At 40.0% G+C, this 17,678-nt stretch overlaps 1 protein-coding gene across 1 annotated transcript in view; it reads left to right on the plus strand.

Moving 5' to 3' along the window:
* LOC130602491 (opsin-5-like) overlaps window positions 1-17,678 on the plus strand; it is a 29,557-nt gene that overhangs the window by 8,465 nt on the left and 3,414 nt on the right. The window contains exons 2-4 of the mRNA XM_057415388.1: window positions 968-1,173; window positions 14,642-14,741; window positions 16,563-16,667. Of these exons, the coding sequence (XP_057271371.1) occupies window positions 968-1,173; window positions 14,642-14,741; window positions 16,563-16,667 (411 nt within the window). The remainder of the gene's footprint in view (window positions 1-967; window positions 1,174-14,641; window positions 14,742-16,562; window positions 16,668-17,678) is intronic.

The following is a 17,678-nucleotide window of genomic DNA, read 5'->3' on the forward strand; positions in this document are numbered from 1 at the left end:
TGCCCCACTCCAGCAGCTGCCCTGGAAACATCCCCTTTACTGGCTATACCCTATTTTCCATACTGAGCCTGATGCTTATGAGTAAACATTTTGTTGAAAGTCATTTGATTCTGCATGCCTACATCATTCGAAAAAGGGGGATGCATACTATCAAGGTCTTGCACTGGTGGTGGGACAATAGCCTTGCGCATTGGAAACTCTAGGTCTCTCCAACAAGAAATAGGCTGACTCTTGCCAGATTTGCAGTTAGCTCCCTTTCATTTTCTTCATGTAACTAGATGTGTACATGTCGGGCATCTCTCTTCCTGGACAGTAGGAGAAAACACTATTTTCTTTAAAAACGAATAAGGACTTTAAAGCTTTCAAAAAGTCTGTTCTAAATGTTTTCTTCATATAAATTCTCAGCTGAAAAATATTCCTATCAGCTTTGCTGCAAGGAAATCATAGAGTGTTCTAAGAGAAGAAACTTAATCGCATTAACTGCACTTCGAGACAGAGTGGTAAAGCAGCTCTCTGACTATGTGTATGAACTTTCCATGTCCCTTGTCACATACAATGCACCTAAACAACTTCAGCTTTTTGCAGATTGTTTGTAGTCTCTGCTCTGCTCTACCCATCTTTCCTCCTTCCTTTTTTTCCTAGCTGTTACTTTTCATAAGTTTCATCTATTTAGTTAAGAAAAAACCCCACTTCTCTAGGCCCTTAAATGGTGGATCTTTGACAAATACAGCAGCAGCTCTTCATGTTTATTCTGTTTTATTGCCAGATTTACTCACTCATTTCTGCTTCTGAAATGTACCCAGCTACTTAAAAAGGCTTCATGCATAGGTTTTCCAATGGATAATCTGGTTTAATATGTTTTTAATGGAACAAAAAGAAGAGACATCACGCATTTACATACTGAATTGTTTCTTCCCTTATTTGCTTTTGGATTCATAGATTTCTTTTTCTTTTTTTTTTTTCCCAGGTTGGCTGTCCTGGTTCGGAAATAGCATTGTGATTTTTGTTCTATATAAACAAAGACATCTTCTGCAGCCCACTGACTACCTCACATTTAACTTGGCAGTGTCAGATGCTAGTATCTCTGTGTTTGGTTATTCACGAGGGATCATTGAAATCTTTAATGTCTTCAGAGATGATGGCTTCATTATCACATCGATATGGACTTGCCAGGTAAGACAGGATTACACTTAATTAGACAAAATAGGTGTAGCTATGTGTGTGTATATGCCGTATATATATGTCTACGCTGGTTATTACCAGCCAGGTCCAAAGGGGTGAAAAGAAGCACTAACTGACCTTCCAAAAGGACAGTATTCTTTTCTGTTACACCCATAAATCTATGCATTTGATGCATGTTTGAACAATTTTCAGTGTTTTTTTCTTTATCTATTTGCAATAGTTCGTATTAGTTTGGGAATTTACTTCATGACATAGCTCCCACTCATGTTGGAAAGCTAAGGTGTAGGCTGTGTTTATTTTCAGCCCCTCTGAAGTCAACCTGGTTGTTTGCCTTTTAACATTTGACTTAAAGCAATGTAAACTCCTCCTTGACAAGGCACGTAGAGCAAAACTTCCATGCAGTATGTGGGTATACCTATATATTTTAGCATACATCATCTTGTACTAAATCAATTGCCACTCTTCAATCTTACCCCTAATTCTTGGTTCGTTTGCTACCTGTGGTAGGATGAGTGACTTAACTCTATGGCACAGTCATCTCTGAACTTGGAGGCAGCTTTTTGTTGGAGAACTCAGGAAATGTTATTGGTGTTAATTCTGAAACACACCTTCATAGTCTGAAGATAAATACATCCCATGGATCCATAGTTACATGTCTGGCTCCCTGGTGCTTTCAATAACAACTGTGAGAAAGTTTATGATTCTACTTTGTGTGTCTGTTTCATGAGGGGATCAAAATCTGAAAATGACAGGATAGCCTATGGTGGTAGCCTTACAGCTTTCTTCCATGGTGCCTCTGCCTGGGAGTCCCTCTTTGGCTGACCAAGCTATTTAGAGTCTTGTTAAAATGATCTGCCTTTCTATTTTTTTAGATGTAGAGAGTCTGGAGTAGAAGTGTGCTTGAATTTAATGTGACGGAGGTGAGCTTAATCTTGCTGTGCTTGAAATGCCTTTGCAAGGAGAGCAGTCAGTAATATGTTTGGGGTACCAGGTAGTTTGTTGGTCAGGGTGCGTTAAGTAATCTTATTTGGATCCCCCAGTTTTAAACATAATTCATTTGTAAAACATGGACATCAAGAAAAGTTTTAAGGTATTGGGATCCAAAGATTTTGTTCAAGACATTAATAATGCATTGGCTTTTCTAAAGATTCTGATTTCAAAAATGTTAACGTTTCTCCTTTGGTAATCCTCTGTAAGAGTTAGCATTTATCATTTCAAATAGGAACTGATACTGTATTAATGGTAACCTGGAAAAACCATTTTGTACTCTGAATTAATAGTTTGAACTGGTTGTGACTTGTTGAGAGAAAATCATGTAGGATTCCTGTTTGCATCAAGATTTTTTCTGTGCTGGGGTGGGAGGGATGCCTCAAAAGCATGTTTAAACCCTGACATCCATCTTCTTGATTATTAAGCTTGACAAAAAAGAAGCCAGGATGAAAAAGTAACTTACGGAAATAGAGTGGTTTAGGGTTTAGGAAGAATATTGTGCAGAAATAGTAGGAAGCTTCTGTGTGTAAAAAGGATGTGAATGTTTCTGTGTGTGTGTGTGAACAGCCAGCACAAAGGTCATTCTAAAAATGTTCAACATTGAACAGCAGTAGGGTTTTGATTGCTTGGGTTTTAGCATTTATAAAATATAACACATTTGTAATTCTACCAGAATGGGTCTCACATCTGGAACATGAGTGAGGAGCATGGTGCCAGGAAGGTAAAGCCCATGCTTTCTGTCACATCTCTCTGAAGTCAGTACCTCTTGTTCACCTCGCCACACTCAAGCTCCTCTGCAAGTAGCTGGGATGAAGATTTGAGCTGTTGCACACATGAACACGGCTCTTTCCTTAGCATGGCCCATGTGTTTCCCCTTCCTTGGTTTGTTTTCCTGAGTCCAGAGGACAGACTTACTTGTCTTTCTGTCATTGTCCATTTCACTACACATTTGCTCTTATTCGATCAGTCAGCTTCTGCTGTCAGGTGTGCTTAGGGAAACTATTTTCCCAAGCTAGCCTGTCATTTCTGTTCATGAAGAAATGTCATGAGCTCACCTTACTTAATCCACCTAACTATTTTCCTTTTCTCTGTCTCTGGCATCCTTTTGTACCCTTGGGTAATATTTGTCAAAATTAAGGTTCACCATTCTTGGCTGCCCCACTTAGAGGGAGTGGGGAGAAATCAGGCAGAGACTACTTCTCTTTCAAAACAGCTTAGTCTGTGAAAACGCTCAGTAACAAAAGATGCATCTCCAGCTAAAAGGACCATTTCACAGCATACTTGATGAATAGAGCAGAATATGCGCTCCTGTTCTCCTCTGAATGGAAGAAATGCCACTATTCTTCCCCATGCCAAATATTATTTTTCTCTTTGGAGGTCTGACAGAGCTGTTCTCTCACGAACGAGGTCACAGGTAGATCTGTATACAAATGATGCCTCTGCTAAATGCTGTGTATGGATTTAGTTTTCCAAAGGTGGCTTTTAGACTGCTTTCACCTCTTGTTTATCCCTTCCCTGATTTAACACTGTGTTTTAGTCCTGATCTGAACAGTTAGCCTCTAACACGTAATTGTTTTAACCTCTGGTAATATTATCAGTAAGTGAACTAGTTTATATAGTAAAGTTCAAGTCAGGGAATGCAAGCTAGTCACCAGCTGCCATCTGTTCCCCTACTGACCCTATTTCCAGTGAAAAGCTACCTCAGGATATATTTTTGTCCTCCTCATATGTTTTTTATTCTCATGTTCTGCTGAATTAGAATTTTCACTGAAACCTGCAAATAACATTATGTACAAATGTTCTACGTGTAGAGAAACATTCATACTCTGCAGGTAAACACCACAGTTTCTTCTAGATATTATTAATCAACCAACACGAAGTTTTCCTTGTATTCCTTAATCATAGAATGGTTTGGGTTAGAAAGGACCTTAGAGATCATCTAGTTTCAACCCCCCTGTCACAGGCAGGGATACCTTATACTCGACCAGGTTGCTCAAAGCCCTATCCAGCCTGGTTTTCATGTGGTAAATACAAAAGATGCAGGCTTCAGGAAGACTCTAAATACAGGGGAAGGATTATAAGCTATCTGATCCCCACAGGTGCATTGCAGTCATGTCAGAAGCGCAAACTTGGGCTGTGGGGTGCCTTAGAATTTGAAATCTTTCATAATCCTGGTACTTCAGTTTAAGCTTTGTTCCACTAATTTACACTCTTTTTTTTTCTTTCTTTTTTTTTTTTTTTTGTGGTTGTTATTTTGACATTAGTTTTACAAATACATAAGAATTTTATTATGCGGGCCAAGAAAATGGACTGCTTTTATGTACTCTGTTGGTATAAGCTTCTTTCTTTCTTTAAAAAAAAATTGCTTATTTCTGAACTGTTTCTTATGAATAAGATGTAAATTGGCTGTGCTTAGCAGGGGATGGTGTAGTTAGTCTTCATGCCACAGTACCATCACAGACGTACCCATGCCACTGACATGCTGACTGATGCTATTATCACAGATGCACTCACCTCGCTAACAGTGTGGGTATCCCCAGTCCATCTGGCCAGGCAGATGGTGATAGAGCATCCCCAGCCAGATTCAGCTCTGACAAAACAGCCTCAGGAGGAACAAAAAAACCCCAACAATGTTCAGCTTTGAGGTATTAGTGGGCACCACAGTAGCCTGCCTGGCAGGATTCAGCCCACGCTGCCTCTGTCCCTGCAGCCTGCCCTCACCATCCCACTAAGGGCCAGGCTGGAAGATCCTGCCTTCACCCTCTTTGGCTGAAGCTGCATTGTGATGTGCAGAATAATAAAGCCACCAAGGGGAGCAGAAGAGAGACTGAGAAATGACTGTTTCACCCTGTGGTTTGGTTTACTACATAGCAGTGAGGAAGCCTGATTTTGAATCCTGCAGTGCCTAATGCTTTGATGCTTTCTATATTTATTTCTGTCTGGCATACCCTGGACAGAAACAACTGGCAACGCAGTGATCAGCCGTAAGCCCCACACTGCATGTATGTGCTATTTTACTTGGTTATGCCTAACGCATCTGTGCACAGTATGCTTGAGAGCACCAGACCTGTGGCATATGTGCAGCCTGAAAGGGCACAGAGTGGCCAAGAAGTCCAAAATTCCCTAGATGTGCTAGACTTAGTGTGTGTCCATTGAGGAGTACATGACCCATGGAAATGTCTGTGATTTCTTGCACTTTAGCAGACTTTTACAAATCATGGTGGTGTAGCTGACCAAGTTGCCAGCTGAAATCCCAGACAGATGGGGATCTTTAAGAAAAGCTATGCTAGACGTGCAATAGCCCTGCTTTAACAATGCTGCTGTTGGTCAAGGAGGGTTGCCCTCCTGCCGGTTGGTGTCTGACCGTTCATGTAGGGAGTTTCTCTTTGCCTCTGGCCCTGGTATTTGCTCTAAAGACAGTGGAGCATCCCCACATGATGAATAGCATTGGGGCTTACGTTCTTAGGCAGGGGATGTGAATCTGAGCACTTTTGATGGAGAAAAGTAAATCCAGCTCTCCCACAGTGACCCTGCTTAATTTTCTAAAGGTAAGGGAAGGATATGGCTGTGAATACTAAGAAATGAGAATCTTTTATAGCCTGGAATAAGGTATTAAAAACCAAAAGGGAGTTGAGATATGCCCCTCGCCTTGTTCTGTTGGCTACTTCAGGAGCCTCATTTGCTTACCCACTTTTCCATGTTTGATCTAGGAGCCAAACTTGGAGCCACAACTTTCCTTGCACCATGCAAGTGACCTGCAAAACTGAGCAAGGTGACCCTTACCCTCTTTTGTAGTTTCTGTTTCCAGTCACTGCCTCTCACTAGCACATAGAAAATCCAGCATTTTTTGATGTTATTAAATGTTTAAGGTTTTGTTGTAACAAAATGTTCTAAATCAAAAACCCTAAAGGCATTTATGTTGCTTTATAAATAGAGTAGATTTGAAGGACATCAATTTTTGTCTATCTACTATAACTGGTAAACCCAAGCAATTGTTGGCTTAGCTAGAGTACTGACTCTTTTGACTCAGTTTGTGATTTTATGCATTTGGAAATGCCAAGACAGTGTTTTGGTATTACTGTATGTAATACTGTATTCCCTCACATTCTGGGTGAGATGACTGACCAGTGGTAACTCAGCAGTAAGTATGACCAGGTAATAAAAGCTATGTCAGATGGAAAGGACCAAAATGAAACCTCACAGGCTTCCTTTCTCCTACCTTCCCAGTATTTGGGCGATTATTGAAGAAAACTGCAGACAGCATCACTGCTGCCCAGTATCCTTGTGCAGCAGATAACTACCTATTCATGTTGCTCCATCATCCATTCATTTTTTTCTTCACCAAATCATTCTGCTTCCAACTCACTCGATATGTAACAAGCACTCTTTCCGTATATGTCTCACCTCCACTTCTGCCTCTCATTCTCCCCCAGCAGCCATCCCTGTGAGTAACCCCACTCACCAAAGAGCTCTCGCTCATAAAACCCAGGCAAATCCACAAGCTGTTCATCTTTAACCCTAGCAATATTCATTGACTCAGATAAAGGTTTGGTCCCACTCATCCTCCCTTGCAGCTAGCTATGAGGAGATGTAGTGACGGTTGCTCTAAGTGTCTTTGCCTGCATCTGAGAGTACTTGACTGTTCTTCCATTTTTCTCCTATTCTCTCCCTGTTGGAACAGTCTGTGCAAACACACCTTGAGTTCACTAGTACTCATGTGCAGTAGAACCAGAACGCATGCTGCAGGAGTACCTTTGTCCTCAGCATGGCTTTCAGTGTCAGCTAGCTCAGACTTGGCATAGTGTAACAAGTCTTGCAGTTCCCTGTGTCCAAGCATGTAATTCTAAGATTGAGGCTTTGCTGGAAGAAAACAGATTTATTTTTTTTTTCTCAAATTGTAATAGTGCAGATACATCTACTTAGTTGAAAAATGCTTAGCTATCCACCTATAAGACGCCAAAAGAAATAAAGTTGAATGTAACAACTGGGTGAGCTAGTAGTTATTGGCTATCCTAGCACAGTACTGCAGTGTGATATTGCTGGGATTTTACTTATATATAGCTTATAATTTCTGACATTTCAGTAAGATGAAAATAACCCAAAGTCATACCATGGAACGGGCACTAAGAGTATTAACAGATAAAACAGGTGTTAAAGGTGCTGAAGAGAAGCTGTGCAACATTAGCTTTATATTCAGCTCACCTTGGCATACTGATTCATTATGAAATGTAGGATATGGAGACTGATCTATAAAACAAAATAAAAAAAAAAAGAGTGCCTGTGCTGTGCTAAAAAAATCTTCCTCTCCCAGATATGTTTTTCTGGGAAAAAATAATATATATATTTAAATATATATATTGAATATGAACACTAGAATGTATTCTCATTCTTGTTTCCTTGCATAACTGAGATTTGGATACTGAAAAGAATTACAGAGATATTAATCTTCCCTGTTTCTTTATTTCTGGTCCACCTTGTTATAATCTTGAAAAGCACATTGCAGTCAAAAAGGTAAAAGAAACTCACGTAGACATCTGTGAGCTAAATTTTAATGAGAAAAATACTTTGTCTGCAGGGAAGGGAGGGAAAACCACGCTTTTGCACAAACAGAATCATTAGCAACATAGAAGATCATTTCAGTGTAACTAATACGACTGTAGGGAAGTTATGCCAGTTTTCATTAGCCATGAATTCTCTCTCATTTTCCTGTAAATTATTATTTATGCAGCCAATTGAGACAAATTAGGGAACTTGCGTACTTGGTACTTGAAAAATTATGGATGCTTAAGCTAACCGTTTCCTTGTATAACAAATCTGACATAGCTCCTCCCATGCCACCCAAGCACTGCATCAAACCACACACTGCTGCCTGAAAAAGGCATTCATTGCCTAATAGTGCTCCTACAGAATCAGGAATTTCCAAAGCCTAAACTTTGATTCCTGCAGTAGCTTTTCCTCTAAGAGCACTTTGAAATATCCTTTTCTTGCTTCCTTATGTGGAAAACAGTAGCCTTCCTCCGTCTTCTGTGCTGATGTGGGTTTCTAAGAGATGAAAAGTTTTCCCTCAAAAAATGCTGTCCATCATTTACTTTCGTAATTCAAGATCTTCTCACCACAAGGTTGAACAATTCATGTTCTCCTGGCTCCTCCCTGTGTGCCACATCCTCTCACTGACTTTCAACCTAAATTTGATAGGAAACTTAAATATCACCCTGATAATATCTTTAAGTATCTTAAATAGTCCTACCTCACATTTACTCATCTTTTATTTCACATATATTAAGTCAGTATTCTGCTAGTGTGTAGGAAGCAATTTGTGTCCTGACTTGGATCCTGTGCTGACTGAATGACAAGATCCACAATTTCCACACCACTGACCCTGCAGAAAGGGCATTGCACCTAATGACTTTCCAGATAGCTCTTTTAATACCAATAGCCTCTATCTTTTACACTTCCTTCCGGGCTCTCCCTGGGTTACTAAGACTCCTTGGAAATGTGTGTGACTCTCCCGTTAGGAGCTCGGAGGTCCAGTTTACCTTACGCAGTTGGGATGTGAAAGCCCTTACAGCTCATTCTCAGTTTAGGACTATAAAAAATTTCTTGGCATTAATCAGTTATCTTCTGTTTCTTCTGGGATTTTGGTACAGGATACAGAGGAGCCATGAGGATCAGCCTAAGAGGAGATCTCCCAGTAGCCATGCAGTTTTTCTGGCTTTCAGGAACATAACATGCTCTTTTCTTGGCCCCTTAATGGCTGAGCTGTCACACCAACCTGCCCTGCATTAGGAGCTTTGTGAGCAGAAGAATAAGTTCAGCAGTAGGCACTCAGCCAGCAGTCAGAGATGACCTTGTATTAACATGATGGTGGCTACGTAAGCAGATTCTTTCTTCCTGGGAAACAGCACAGATGACTGTACTTTGGAGAATGTGGAGGGTCACTTGTAATCTCTAGGCTGTCCTGACAGAGCCTGTGAAGAGCCTCTGCTTCCCCTGGGACTTGTGTAAGCCTCCAGAAACATTTACGATGATACTTTGAAAAGGCAAAGATAGTAGTTCTTTAAAAAGCTTGACTTCAATCTGGTGTTAATGGATCTCAGTTATTGGGGTAGGATCACCACACGCCACAGAGCCAAGCTTCGATTTCTGTGGAAATGTGAATATGAGACAGGTGACTATGAGGCTGTTTTCTTCTTTTGTCTGTCTTTATATTAATGGGGCTGCTAGCAATAAATAAGTAAGCTCTGAATTAACATCACCCAAATGAAGGGAAGTTTTGGCTCAGTTTGGCACACTGAAAAGTGTTTTACAAAGCATAGCATGGGTGTTCCCAGAGGGCAATGCTAGAGTTTCCCATCTAGTGTGTCTGAATTTCCCTGTGCAGTAATTTACAGAAACACAATGGCAATACAGCATTTAACCTGAAGATGGGAATCTTTCCACTGTATCTGGATCATTGAGTGGTATGAGCTACATGGTTGGTTACTTTCGCCCAGTTCATTCTGTATGGGTGGGCTGGAGAGACCTAAAACCTTCCATGGTCCCATAGTACCAACCCAGAGCTAGAAAGCAGGTGCTCCCAAGCACCTGCTTGGGGTACTTGAAGTAAGATCATAATCTAATGAGGCTATGTAAGGAAATTCTGAAAGAAATTTCTATCTATTTTTTAAATTATGTGCACTTGGTGGAGTTGTTACATTCATAACCATGGTGATTGATAAGGGCATGTTCTACTATGAGTATAAATTGTGACCTGAGAGGGCTACAACTCTAATAGCTAAAAGTCAGCCCAAAGTAAGTACACATTGAATTCCATTCAATTAACCCAATATATAAACCTAAAATAACTGCAAGTAAACTAAAATAACTACAAGCAAACAAATACATTTTCCTGGATTTCCTAACATTACTAAAGACAAAACCTGTATATATTAATAGCTGGCAGTAAATGTACATTTAGATATAGTTAGTATCATTACGTATCTGTGCACATAATTGTATAGTGTAAACGCTGCATTCATGTTCTTCTTATCTTTAAAATATATGCCACCAACAGAAAGGTTTAGTCATTTGGTGAATGCAAAATAGTGAGTGTCTGATGCCCTCACTTAATGTTTTAAACTAATCCTGAAGCATATCAGTTCTCACTGTTTATTAGGAAATGAAGAGCCATCTGTGTCAGAGACCTATAATGGCTTGGGTTAATGCCATCACCTCTAAGAGGAGCTACCCTCGAAGCCTGCTGGGACATCTTAAAAGGCAGAATGCAACCATAGCAGAGCAATGACACATGAGCAAAATCTTAAGGAAAACTTTGAGTGCTTTAGGAATATTACTTCACACTTTAAATAGTGTGAAGACTGACTTTGATTGCAAATCTTGGTAGTTCTTCCATTTAACAGAAGAGTTACTATAGTCTGACATATTGATATATTGGAGGATGGCAGAAGTATGTTGTCATCAGATTTGAGTGCAATATTACTGCAAACTTTAAGAACGTGTTAAATTTTAAAGCATACTCTATTCAAAGGTACCCACAATTGTTTTTCCAAGTGTATTTCTTAAAGATTGATTTAAGCATTTTTTTGTGTATTGAGGTTGAAGGAGGTTTATTGCCAGTACCTATTTCCATTATGATCTTGGAATAATCTGATCTGTATTCAAAGAAATATTCTGAGAGAATTTATTGTGATGAGTTTAAATAATCCCTGTTTAGAGTTTCGCTTTTTCTTTACATATACATTATCACTTATTTTATAGAAGAGAAAAACAGGACGTTGTGGTTCTGAAGGGAAACAAAAGGACTTCAGGAAATTGTAACAGATTCACCAATTGGCCAGAGGAGGGAGCGATGCATCCTTTCTGGCTGGTGAGATCAGTGCTTCAACCTGAATTGAAATGTCGTAGCTATTTTGGCAACGTGCTTTTGTGCCATTAAACCTTGATCAATCCAATAATAAGAACAATAGGTTATATTTTACTCTGTCTGCTTTAAATGAAGACAACTCTTATGTAGTCAGTAGGGATACATAAGTATTAACTGTAGTAAAAATGCGGAACACCCAAGCTCATAGCTAAAAATTTGATGGTGCACTGGGGATTCCTGACTCTCCCTGTGTTGAAGCAAAGCTTAAGAAATGAATTTGCATGCAGTGGAAACTTTACGTATTGTGGGTCGTAAATAGTACACCAAGAACATTAGCGAGATTTAAAATCGGGCTCAAGTACGAAGCAGAATAAAAAATCTTTTCTTCAGTTGTATCTTAGCTTCCAGGCAACATAAAGATAATGAGTGAGTTCTGTGAGTATCTATATAGCCAAGGGAGCAATACTGGCATAGTGCTGACAGAAAAGCTTTTAAAACTGCTAATCTACTCCTGTTTCTTAATGTATAAAAAGAAAAGCTGGTGGATCAAAATTACCACAGAACCAATTTTGTGTTTATGACGGAATTCACTATTGCCAATTAACACTGTTGATTGTAATTAACAATAGGAAGGCCAAAATTGCATTACACAAAAATGGAGGAAATATTATGCCTGTGGAAGGAAAGAGCTGGATGGAGGGGGGAAGGAGGGTAGGATAAAAGAAAAGGAAAACCAGAATCAGGAAGAGGAAATGAATCAATCTTCCAAAGTAATTAAATGTTATCTACTATTCTAGGATTTCCTTGGCTATCATTCCAATATCTTTAAAGATGCAGAAGACTGAGAATACATTTTTGTTACCTACATATATTAATATCTATGCCTATAGAAGTCAGAACTATGCTAAAGCAATTTTTTTCTGTTGCTAACTACTTTGGGTTCCAAATAGTCACTTTGGTTGCTAGCTACAGTGAGTGTTGTCTGTTCAGGAGCAGAAAAAGCAGCAGAGATCTTGCTTCTGTATCCAGTAGGTGTATGCTCGAAGTAGGTTGGCTACAGCTAGAGTAAGATCCCTCATTTTTTTCTGAAGACATATGTCTAAGTGAGAGCAGTATAAATGTACTGCAGAATTGATAGACTTGCTGGGAAATGGCACATGCATAAGTAGGCTCAAGAGCTAACCCATCGCTGATAGGAGTCTGGCAGTGATGATACCGGTTTGAGGATCCTGCTCCCAAAGCAGCACTAACCCTGTTGGATACGTTCTCATGTTTCAATGTTTCAGATGCCATGGCCTCTGTGTGGGCTGTTCTACAGCCTGGGAGACACCTCATTTACTTCCTTTATTTATTTCATACTAACACTCTTGTCATCCCCAGATTTCCCTCTCCTCCTTTTCATTTCACCCCATCAGCTGTCCCTAAACCACTGAGCCTGTGCTTAGCACAGGGACAGGTAGCAAAGCTGTCCCCAGCAGAATGCTGCCACTTCATCCACTTGCTAACCATATGGCCCTGGTCAATCTCTGATGAGAGCCCCACACTAGTAGAAGCAGAAACAGTATGTTGGTCTGCTGAAATGCTGTTATGAAATACTACATAAACAAGACGTGGCACTGACAGTGGCTTGGTGTTGACTTAGGTAAAACTGCTTCTTTTTCTTCTTTTTCTTTTTTTTTTTTTTTAGCAAGGTACCACTCAAAAGAAAACATTTTGGCTTGTTTTTCTTATGGTGGCAGAGTTTCATCTCAAATGGTAAAGGGCAAGAGTGTACTTTTAGACGCACTTTCCTCCCTTGTAAGTGTGCTCAAGGGCTCTTTGAACTGATCACAATATAATTGTTTCTCTTTGGTCTGACATCAGGGAAAGGGGCTGGAAAAATACTGGTCACATCTGCAGGTGATACACCACTGAGTATGAGAAAAAATGTGGGGTTTATAGGAGGGCTATGAGACACACTGAGAAGCTTGTCCTACTTCTTCAGTGTTCAGCCTCATAGCTCTTTAGACTTAATTTCAAACTGTTCATTTGCATAATTGCTGAAATACTGCTTCCTTTCTAATCTCATCTAACTAATGGAATTGCTTAAGCTTATGCAGCCTGGCTTCTCCTTGGCCTCACTGTTTTCCTCATCTATGAAACATTGTTGTTGGAGCAAATGGAAAAGTGGCAGCTGTTTGCATCAATAAGGCTAATGAAATGCAGGTATTTCACCAATCCATCTCCACAGCACACATCAGGCCAAATTTAGCCAAGTGCAGCTTCTAGCAAGTAGCTGAGACATCCAAGGAAGTCGTTTTTTCTGGTGTAAAAATGTTTGCATTTACACCCAAAGCATCAGCTGACTGCAAATAAGTGGAGCACGGGTGGATGTAGATTGCTGTAGTAGCACTTTTTTTGGCACAAATTTAAAATGTGGTCAGTTGGTAAAAGTTGACATTAAGAAGTGTATAGAGTCAAGGTAAGAGCATTGGTAGTGAAAAAACAGCCACCAGTGAAAGAAATGACGAAGCGACCCATTCCTAACCCTTCACCCAATTTAATTTATACAATCTGCCATGGTCTCAGCTTTAAGCCTGGATTAAAGCCCCAGATTCAGTGCTGGGATAAACTGAATTCTGTGGGAGTTGTGCCCATTCACACAAACACAGAGGTTGTTCCTGTAGAATAATGATGTGCCATTTTGCTGATAATTTTACTGCTTGAATGCCAAGTTACAGTCCAGAGATGCTTGCTTAATATTCCTGCTTCCCTCGGTGTAAAACTGGCACCTCCAAGTGCTCCGCTGCTCTGGCTGGTTTGATGTATCACATCGCAAGCTTTCAAAAGAAATAAAGGACTGCCTTCAGCGTTTTGCCTGGATCATTTCCCAGTCGTACAGTGCTCCTTAGCAGATGGCTACACCGTCTCCACTAGAGTCAGCAGCAATTTCCTTCCTATACCCATAAGTGAGGCTAGCAGAGTTGTAACTATCCTGTGCATCTATCACTGAGATACTGATGTCAGTGGGAGCCTACGTAGCTGTACAGCTCTGCCTCTGTCAGTCAGAAGCGATGGAGATCGGGCTTAACATATAGGAGCCAAGCAGTAGCACCAACATTGAGACTCAATCTATTGGGATGATTCAGCTTTGGATGGTTTTATTTAGTTATTTAAAAAGCTTCTTTCGCTCAGCCAAGCCCATTACCTCCTCTGTTCTTTCCTCTGTGGCTTAGGTTTCATGAGTTCAGCTTGCATGTTTGTTTTGCCTACATGGGACAGCTGCATCCAGTACCTTTTTGCCTGTTCAGGGCTTTTCTTGCTTTCAGTTCAACCTTTTTCTCCTTCACTTGGCAAGTCATTTCAGGGAAGCATATAGATGTAAGGGTGCATTTGCTTGTTTATTTTATGTACATGACAGAGCACTTATATAATTTTTGAACATTCACTTGCTCACTAATCCTATAGATGATAACAGCACCTGACATTTCATATTTTCCTGCTAGCTGGGTTTCTGAAAAAACTTTCAAGGGCATTAACATGAAAATGACAGGAGCAATCCCTGTAGTTCTTTTCATTTTCCTCTCTCTGCAGTAAGAGAACATCCTGCTCTGCTTTGTTTTTCAGATTGATGGCTTCCTGACCCTTCTGTTTGGCCTTGCTAGCATTAATACCCTTACAGTAATCAGTGTGACTCGCTACATCAAGGGCTGCCATCCTGAGAAAAGTAAGGAATAACCTGCCAGGAGTAACTGGCAGGCCCAGTTCTGCTTTGTGCCTTGTGTAAATCTGTGTTTCTTTCACTTACAGGATATAGCAAATACAAATTGCCTGCATTGGAAATCAGAACATAATACAGTCATTTACATTACAAATATGTTTGCATTGAATCCTTCAGAATCAACCCCAGTAAGAGCCAAATTATTACTACACTTTGGTCACCATCGGCTAAATCCACCCTTGTGCTAAAGGAAACCACACATCCTGCTGACCCTCTGTAGTCTTCAAAATGCAACCTAACTTCTAAGTGATCATTGTCTGGATCTTACTGTAAGCAATTAATTTCATCTTGAATGAGATGATTTTTTTGGGGAAGAAGTTTCCACTTATTGATAAGATCCTTGGTTCAGGGGGGTGCTACACATGCAAACATTTTCAGTCTTCAGGGTGTTTTACCAAGATTTGTGCACAGTAGGCATCATGGACTGCTTCAAATGGTGCTGGGAACTTTCAGTCTGTACATCTTGCCTCCAGCTTTTGTAGCAACCTTCCATCCCCACATGTCACTAACCAGTATAACTTTACAGAAATGTTGAGGAACGAAGTGGTAAATGCTTCATCCTTGGCAGTGTTTAAGGCCAAGTTGGACAGAGCCTTGGGCGATATGTAGTGTGAGGCATCCCTGCCCATGTGAAGGGGGTTGGAACTAGATGATCTTGAGGCCCTTTCCATCCATAACCATTCTATGATTCTACAATGCATAAGTATTTCACACATAACCAATGAAATGACCACTATGTATGACAAGAGTAGGACAGGTTAAATATTGTGTACCAAATGATATTCTAGCTTAATCTCAGCCAGCGACTCAGTATCATGCAGCCATTTGCTCACAACACCCACCTCTCCTCCGGTAGGATGAGGAGAATCGAAAGAAGGCAAAACTCATGGGTTGAGATTGAACAGTTTAATAATAATAATAGGAAAGAGAGAGAGAGAGAGCAACAAACAACAAGAAACACAAGTGATGCACCATACAATTGCTCAACCACACACTGACCAATGCCCAGCCCATTCCTGAGCAATGATCGGTGGCTACCGGCCAACTCCCCCAGTTCATATGCTGAGCATGATGTTCTGTGGTATGGAATATCCCCTTTGCGTTCGGGTTAGCTGTCCCGGCTGTGTTCCCTCCCAAATTCTTGTGCACCCCCAGATTACTCACTCACTGGTGGAGTGGGGTGAGGAACAGAAAAGGCCTCGAGTCTGTGTAAGCACTGCTCAACAAAAGATCTCTTAGTTATCAGCGCTGTTTCTAGCACAAATCGCAAACATAGACTCATGCAAGCCACTAAGAAGAGAATTAATTCCACCCCAGGCAAAACCAGCACAAGTGGCTAACGTGGTCTGAGCATCTAGTCTGAGCATCATATTTTATCTTTTCAACAGGCAAAAGAAAATCCTCTGAATTTAGACCTACCTTGTTTGTTTCTATGTAAAATTTAACATACAAGTGTTTTCTGCTTTTTACAAAATGGCAAAACATAAGTCTGATGTAGAATTTGCTAATTCTGCACTGCACAAAAAGCATATTGTCTCCTGCTTTAAAGCCATTCACTTCCAGCGTTCACAAAGGGGCTTGAGATCTAGCCTGACAGATACCTTCAAGTTTAAGCCTTTCTTATGAATATGTATTATTTTAATTTTTTTTCTTATTTTTAAATGGCTGGATTTCCCTTATTAGCTGTTGGTATAGGATAGCATTTAGATTTCTGAGATATATTTGCCTTTCTAAATACTATTTTCTAACAAAATCATGCCATTGCAGGTCACTGCATCAGCAACAGCAGCATGACGGTGTCTCTGGTTCTCATTTGGGTAGCAGCTTTCTTCTGGTCAGGAGCTCCATTACTTGGCTGGGGCAGTTACACAGGTAACAGGTATCTTTCAGTTGTAACTATTCAGCACCTGTCCATTTAACTGCACAAAGATTCTTACCTTTCTTGCTGTTTGTGATAAACCAGACCAACTGTCAGTGGAACTGAGAGAATCATTCATCATGCACGACATGTGTGCACAGTGTTGCCTGCTTTGGTATCAGCTATAAAGAGATTTATTTTTTTCTTTAAAGATATTACAGGAAATACTTGGAGCAAGCGCATATTACCTGTGGGAAAAAAAAAAAAGAGAGGCCAGAAATATTTGGCATGGTAAAGCAATGAGATAAAGGAAACTATCACAAGACATCCTTCAAAAACTGTCAAGATCAGGAAACTAGAAAAGAACACAGGTTCCAGCAAGTTAAACTTGAAACTGTAGTAAGACAAGTCAGAAAGGTCTGTTGGAACTACTTGTTGAAAATACAAAAATCATAACAAAACAGCAGAAGAAAAATACGTCAGAAAGTCTGTCAGTCCAAGAAATGATTAGGGTGCAAGATAAGGCCATAGCAAAAAAGAAGGTGGGGGGAAGGAAAAATTTTTAATAGTGACCACTGCAGTAATTCAATGGCTAAGACATATTCCCACACCAGAAAATTTCTTCACAAGAAAAAGTTGGAGAAATTGCTTCACATTAAGGCTCAAAAACTTCAAGAAAACAAATATCTAGGAACAAATGGTAGTGATACAGGAGTCCTAACAACTTAAATCTTGTGAATGAAATTCTCCAACTGTTCAGTAGTTACATGCTTGGATCCTGCAGGCACCTGCATCCTTTGAGAAGTCATGAAATCTGCAAAGACTTATTAAAGCAGCTATGTGAATACACCCTCTTATCAAACATGAAGGTTTGAGGCATCTCAAGACTCTTGAAGTATGGGTGTGAGAAAAGCATGTATTTCTATAATTAATTGTCTAAATCATTAATCCTAACCAAACTAAAATGTTATCAGGATATTAGGCTCAATGGATGTTTTGTTTGAAACCAAATCAGTTTATTAGAT

This window comes from Pezoporus wallicus, unplaced genomic scaffold (assembly GCF_028554395.1).
Source record: "Pezoporus wallicus isolate ANWC-B61680 ecotype Strahan unplaced genomic scaffold, APGP_CSIRO_Pwel_v1 contig_5352, whole genome shotgun sequence".
In the NCBI taxonomy this organism is placed as follows: domain Eukaryota; kingdom Metazoa; phylum Chordata; class Aves; order Psittaciformes; family Psittacidae; genus Pezoporus; species Pezoporus wallicus.